The 6,992-nt window shown below is 40.7% G+C and overlaps 1 protein-coding gene across 8 annotated transcripts in view; it reads right to left on the bottom strand.

Annotated features, from left to right (window-relative positions):
• Positions 1-4,333, bottom strand: part of DPY19L3 (dpy-19 like C-mannosyltransferase 3) — a 38,732-nt gene extending 34,399 nt beyond the window's left edge. For 4 of the 8 annotated variants that reach the window (XR_008579093.1, XR_008579092.1, XR_008579094.1 and 1 more), the window contains exons 1-3: positions 4,101-4,326; positions 2,436-2,578; positions 826-959 (exon numbers count right to left, since the gene is read on the bottom strand). Coding sequence is in view for 2 of the 8 variants with exons in the window: in XM_054840417.1 (XP_054696392.1) it covers positions 826-959; positions 2,436-2,538 (237 nt within the window). In the remaining 6 variants the exon portion in view is untranslated. Of the gene's footprint in view, positions 1-193; positions 308-825; positions 961-2,435; positions 2,579-4,100 lie in introns of those variants that run through there. The other 4 variants (XM_054840416.1, XM_054840419.1, XM_054840418.1 and 1 more) reach the window with 4 other exon arrangements.
• Between the last annotated feature and the right edge of the window lie 2,659 nt (positions 4,334-6,992).

The raw sequence follows: 6,992 nt of genomic DNA on the forward strand, positions 1-6,992 counted from the left end.
ACAGCAGTTGTTTCAGTAAGTGCCAACTATTTTTATTACGGAAATTTAAATGTTTCCAGGATAGAATAAGTGCATAGTATAGGAAAGACATATTGCATGCAAGTATTCCAATTAAATATATGTACTCTTTGAATAACATAATACGTAGACCTAACAGAGTGAATTTTAGGCATCTAAAAGGAAAATGACTCACCTGTTTCTTTTTTCTGGTTAAATTTAGATACGTGTACAGCTGCATTTTTTTCCCATGCAATGATTTTAGGAAAAAAATAGTCAGTCCTGGATCTTGGGAATGGTTGGGTTTACACTGGTGCATGTCCAAAATATGTTTTGAGGTTTGCACATTTAGGAAAACATTACATAAAATTAAGTAGTAAGAGACTGTGCCTAAACCGTATTACAATATCACAGTAGAAATACAATTAAAGAACTGTGTGCCAGGATTTTGCATATTGTTTTTTAACTGGTTTTTGTTTAGTTTTGGATAAAAGAAAGATGATTATAGAGCAACATACAGTAGACTGTTGTAATTCTCTTGTAGATAATGATCGATGGTTGGAAGAACGACAGCTGCAATTCAGGTAGGAGCTGTGTAGCAATGTTTTTAAGAGAAAAATTGAGGAAAGGTATTTATAGAAATGATCAAGTACTTAAAGAGTAGTGGGAAAGGAAGCACAGCTTTTTTAAAATTAAATTTAAAAAAAAATGAAATATTTTGGTTTTGAGTTAGTTACAAGACAAATACATAAATAAATGAAATTTCTACTAACACTCATATGAATGCTCTATGAAAGCAAGAGATAAAACTATTAAAGTGACTGTTACCTTAATATTGGAAAACCACAAGTCATTTTCATGCAGCGTAGCAACATAAACAGAAGTAAGAAGTCCAAGAGAGATGGCAACAATTCCACCGACAGTTATTGAGAGTATGTTCCACAGCTTTCCACCTGTATGATCTTGGAAGAAAAATATTCTACTCTGTAATTGTGAAACACATAATTCAACTTAAAGGAATTTTGAAAACTCATTTATACATTGCCTATGCTAGTAGAGTTTACATTCTGTAGGTAACAGGACACTTGGCTTTAAGAGGTCTTTATGGAGATATGCTTTTTATTTTCTCAGATACCAAACTCAGAGTATTCTATTTACGTGCAAAGTGAAATAAGGTGTGTCTTAATTGGTAAAATGTAGTTATAGTTTAAGAACATCATGATCCTATACAAATCTAGATAAATACCATATCTAATTTGTAAATCTAAATTGAAATACCCTCCAGGGCAATTTTTTTAATTAAGGCAATACAGGATGACTGTTAGATCACAAAGAAAGAAATTAAAATCATCTTCACATGTCTTAAAATGGCTGCCTATTCTGGGGGGCGGGTTGCTTGTTTTTTTGTAAAATGCAACACTAAAGGTTCAGAAGTCTCACTAAATACCCACAAAGAGACTGAAGAGTGGCCAAAGCAGCCTTTGATAGTGGTGTCACGCTTCGAATTGCAGATAACCTCCTGTTGACATCTGAATAAGATTATAGATGGAATGATGGGAAAGAAAGGTTGCGCTTTGATGTACACTTGTATTCCTGGTTTTTTTAGGCGGTATTTTTTTTTTTAATGTTGATATAAGGCTTCATATGAATCTTAGTGATCTGGAATTGTACCTTTGAAATGGCTATTTCATACCGCATGTGACATCTACTTAATGGGTACCAAGTATGCAGTTCAGTGGAACTGAGGGCTGGGCTGGATGAGAACTATGATCACTTTCCCATTTTGTATATAGCCTAAGTGCACTTGTGTGGAAAGAACAATGTAACTTTCTGTTCATCTATGCAAACTGCATATATAGAAACATTTGGAATTTAGGTCAAAACATCCCTTAAAATAAGTTAATTAAAAAAACCCCAAACCTAACAAACTTTGCTAACTCTAAAGTTGTAATTCCACACAAATACAAAAATGTCGTATTACTTAAACAGACCCTTGAATTAAGACACTTAATGTCTCTTAAATTTACCTAGCTAGTCTGTCCTATAGTCAAAAAGCAAGGGTCTGCAGTTAAACTCAAGATTTCATGTGCAGTCTGTGTATATTTAAGTAAACCTCATCTGAGGTTTTCAAATCCTTTTATGTTACCAATGATTTGAACTGGGAGTTGTTTAAGAACCTACGACAGCTATATGAAATCTGATATCATGTCACTGATACTAAATTGAAAAAAAATGTTCTCACCAATTTACATTAGTATTTTAAAATAGAGATGAGATTGACAATTGGTAATCTGCATGCCCCCGTCTTATCTAATTAGCTTTGGTGATAGGTATTCAAGTATGAAAATGTATTTGGTACATACCTAGTTCTAACCTGTGCTTAGGACAGATACCAAAAGGTAAACACTACTACAAAGCCATAATGTTACATTACCCACCAGACAGAATTTTCCCATCAGGCTTCACATTCTTCTCCTCTGAAGGCTGATCTTCAGCCGCTTCTGTGCCTTTTCCAACCCTTCTCTGTCTTACGGTTGTCATGATGTCAGTCACTTTAATTCATTATTCTTCAGCCTGACTCCTAAATGGACACATACATACAAGCAATGCATCTTCCCACCCAAACATTGACTTAATACTGTATGAAATATCTGGAAACAGCACCATATTTTACTGCCATCGGATACTGTGACTTACGGAACTATACTGTAGTTGAAGTGCAACTTCGAAAAATGCAAGATTTTTTAAATTTGTACAGCTCAGAGTGCAAATAAAAGTATATAAAACATTATCTTAAATTTCCAAAGACTTAGGTACACAATTTTGCATACTTTTGAACAGGTTTTCAGAATGATTCATTATTTTGACTGCCCTCACTTTTGGCCCTTGACTCAAAATGCACACCAGGCTCCACTTCTTTGAAAAAGTGTAAGTACTTCAAAGAAAAATTGGTCCTTTTAGGGTATTTTAGTTGGGCACCTAAAATAGAAGCTAGTTGTTTAAATGCCGACAAAGGGGGCTGTAAGATACAAAAATGATGCCAGAGAACGTGTTATAAAAAAACTAGAGAAGCAGCATTTAAAAAATCCTTGATGTTTTATATTATTAAAACAACATAAAATTTGACAACATTACCAAAAAAGACAGACAGAGCAGCTAGTCATTGCCCTGTCACTTCCCAGGTGCCCTCTGCTCTGTCAGCATGGTCCATACATAAAACTGCCTCAAGCTGCCATTCTACGTTTGAAAATCAATGATGTCCCATCCTGAACGCAAAAATCTGCTACCATTTCCAGAACGCAAACACTGAAATTTGTGTTACCACTGGTGTAACTGCCTGGTAATGGTAATGCTCTAAGAAATATGCCTCAACTGCACAACTTTGTTGTTTTAAAGTGTTTGCAGTGGTTTAGCTTCACCTCTTTCCCACATGCCTGGGAAAACACATAGAGGGAACTACGTGAGCATTTAAGTTGTTTTTAAATAGCTGGTTTGTAGAAAACGTGACAATTAATATAGGCAAGATGGTCATCATAACCATGCTCCTCGTTGCCCTGCCAGTCTCAGCCAGCTTTCCTCAATGCCTTATGCCGAAGGAACGGTTCTGCCCGGCACATGCGGGGAAAACCTCGACAGGGCGTCGGGAAGGGAACGTCCCGCCCGCGTCCGCACAGCTGCCCGAGGTGAGGCGAGGCCTGGGGCAGCGGGGCGGGGGCAAGCCCTGCGGCTGCAGGCCAAGCCCGGGGGGCACGACGGGGAGCCCGGGGCGAGGCCGTCGGTGGCGGCGGGGCAGCGCGGCGGGCAGGCGAGAGGGCGGCTGAGGGTGAACGCGCCTGAGCCGCCGCGGGGCGACGGGGACAGGGAAGTGGCCCCTGGGGCTGGGCAAAGGCGGGAAGCGCAGGCAGGAGGGCCGGGCCTGGGGCCGCGGCTCCCCCGGCGACCGGGGCGGGCCCCGCGGGGCGCGGGCAGCTCCACACAGCGCCGCCCTTCCGCCGCCGCGGCCTGCGCGGCCCGGCCAGGCCAGGCCTGCTGCTCGCAGGCGGCTCTGCCGTCCGCCTACCTCCTCCCCTTCCCCTCCGCATCCCCCCTAGCGGGGCCGATACCTGGCCGGCGCTCCGAGGGCCGCGGGTCGCTGCAGCGGGGCGGCGGCTTCTCCTACCGGCGCTGCCTGCGCGGAACCGCCCGGGCCCCGCCGCGAGGAGGGGATGGGACGGACGCGGCGCCTTTTGTTCACCCCTGTCAGGCGGAGCGGAGGGGCTGCGGCAGCCGGGGCTCGGCCGCGGGCAGGGGCGCGCCAGTGGGCAGGCAGCCGCCGCCGGACGGGGGAGGCCCGCGCGGGGAGGAGCCGCGGGCTGTGGGGAGTGGGCGGGCTGAGGGCCGGCGCCGGGCTGCGGGTGGGGCGGCACCTTCCTCAGCGGGGCTCGGCGGGGCTGTTTGCTTCTCCTGCTGCTTTCGGACTCTGCGGCGGGCATGAGAGACGGGCAAACGCGTCCCTCCTCACCCCAAAAGGGTTTGAAGTAGTTTAAATTTCTGAAGGCGGGCTGGCGGCGAGTGCCTGCCCGGGTTGCCCCGCGCAGGGCTGCGCAAATCCAGTCAGCGAGGCTGTAAAGCGGGGTCTGCTCCTGCACGGTGTCTGTAGCAGAAAGATAACAGCAACACCAGCCTTTTTTCTACTTAACATGTACAACCTACCCTTACAATAATTCTTTATTGTAAATTTTACTTGCAGTGTCTTTAAATATAGTTATCGTGGAAAAAAAAAAATCTCCTTAAAGCCTTTACCAACGTGCTGACTCCCAGATCCTATCACGGAAAGCAGACTTCCCAATAATTCATACAAATTTCTGTGGAACAGGCGGAGATAGTTTACTTCTTCAGGATAATATTAAGTTGTTTTTCTATCACCATTTTACAGTCCAGCAGTACTTACTTTTTTCTTTTTTCATTTCACAACCTTGGTTCATTGGCAAAGTTGGTATTTTGAGCAAAGAGGCATGAAATTCATAGAAAACATGCTCAGAGGTGCCAAGCAAACTGTGTAACTAGTAATCATCCTGGTAATTCAGAGCTTTGAAGCCATTGACTTAGGACATTCAAAATCAGGAAATTTTTCAATGTCTGTGCACACTTCTTATAAGTATTTTTTAGAACAAATAATGATTTTCTCTTACTTCCTCTAAACTCTCCAAATATTTAAAAACTTCTACTGTAAGTCGATTTACAACAACAGACTAGCCATACTTAACTTTTTTGAGCAATAAGGCAGGTGGTACATTTGTAGGGAATGCTTAAACTAAGAATATGTAAACTGAGGAATTATGGGCTTTACAATGGATATTAGATTTACCTTATTTTTATCACTAATAACATCATTGCCACATCATATGTGTCAGGTGTTTGTTAAAATGAACGTATTGTATACAGATCAGACAAGCGATTTTACAGTGTAAATAAATATCTTGAGTGTGTGTACATTTTTGTGTAAAGGAGGTCAGATAATGTACTTAAATTTCTAAGAAAGGGAATGCTGTGGAAGATATTTCCTAGAATAGAAATTCTTTTTATCCACTACCTGTGAAAAGGCCAATGCAAAGTAAAATCTACACAGAGCAAAAGTTGCAGAAAAGGTTTGGAAAACAATCATTTAAGAGCTTTAGAAATCCGGTAATATGCATGTTCAATAAATTTGGGACCACCAAAAGCCTGTTGTCTGTAGAACCAAAACTTGCATAGGTGTTATCTTGAACTAAATGACAGGCTGTGCAGCATGATTGCCAACAGGCAGTATACTGAGAAGAGAGGGAGTTATAGTTGTCTTAATTCTGTGTTTTATGACACTGTGCATGTATGTGATATATCTGGATGTGATAAGTTATAACGGTCAGTTGAAGCTCTCCATTTTGTGGAAATGATTGGAGATTACCAGCAGTACGAATTCCATAGACATTCCTGAACTACTTACACTGTAAAATAGCATTACTCAAATTGAAAAGTTTGTGTAATAGAAAAGCATTTGAGAATAAATGTTACCTTTAAGTCATTTTAGAATAACTAATCAGCTATAGCCATCACTTTGAAATATTAACACCTATTGTTCAAGGTTCAAATAGCAGATTAGACAGTAGGGAAAATAAAAAATGCGTTTTTTTCCCAATTCTATATAATATTTTAACAAGTCATATTTCCTGTTGCACTAAAGATGGAGTGGGAGAAAAACCCTCTGCCCTGATCCTCTGTCTGGAAGTACTCAGAACAGATCAATCTGATGCTGTTTTGCCTAATATTCTAGGGACGACACCTGAAATACAGTAATAGCTGGAAAGTATCACACTACAGCATTCTTTACTGCCTCTTTTTGCCAGGGACTAGAGCAGTGTAAGTGTAAAAAGAAAAAATCCTGTCTTACAAGGGAGCTACACCTGAGAGTTAATATTCAACGTAGTCTTAGTGAAACAATGTATTAGTTAGGCAACATGTCCATTGATAATGAGATTTAATGTTTTAAGTTGTTAGTATACAGAAAAACTGAAAAACTTCTAGATTGATATTAATCTCTGAAAATTGTATTATAAAATTTAAAATACATCAAACTGTAGCAATCAATAATAATGTATTACTGTATCATTACTGTATTATTATTATACTGTAACACTGGCTTTATACTTGCCAAGGTGGCAAAAGGATATTATTTATCAATATCCTTGTTCCTCATTGTGTTCAACTAGATTGTATGGTAGCAAATCGTTAATGTTAGTACCAAGTCACCCAAAATCCCAACAAATGTTAGTCAAACTTCTACAAACCATAGTGTACAGGAAATGGTTAAATGAAGCTTTAAATTCATTTTCTTTATACTATTTACATTTGTGTTTTCTCTTGGATTGTCACATTCAATACTGTAGAAAGAGCTACTGTGAATTAGAAGCATGAGAGGACTCAAGTTCTCCCTAAGTAAATTTTAAGTCTAATCCTGCAATCTTTTTAGTTGCTGTTCA

Source organism: Grus americana, chromosome 13 (assembly GCF_028858705.1).
Source record: "Grus americana isolate bGruAme1 chromosome 13, bGruAme1.mat, whole genome shotgun sequence".
In the NCBI taxonomy this organism is placed as follows: domain Eukaryota; kingdom Metazoa; phylum Chordata; class Aves; order Gruiformes; family Gruidae; genus Grus; species Grus americana.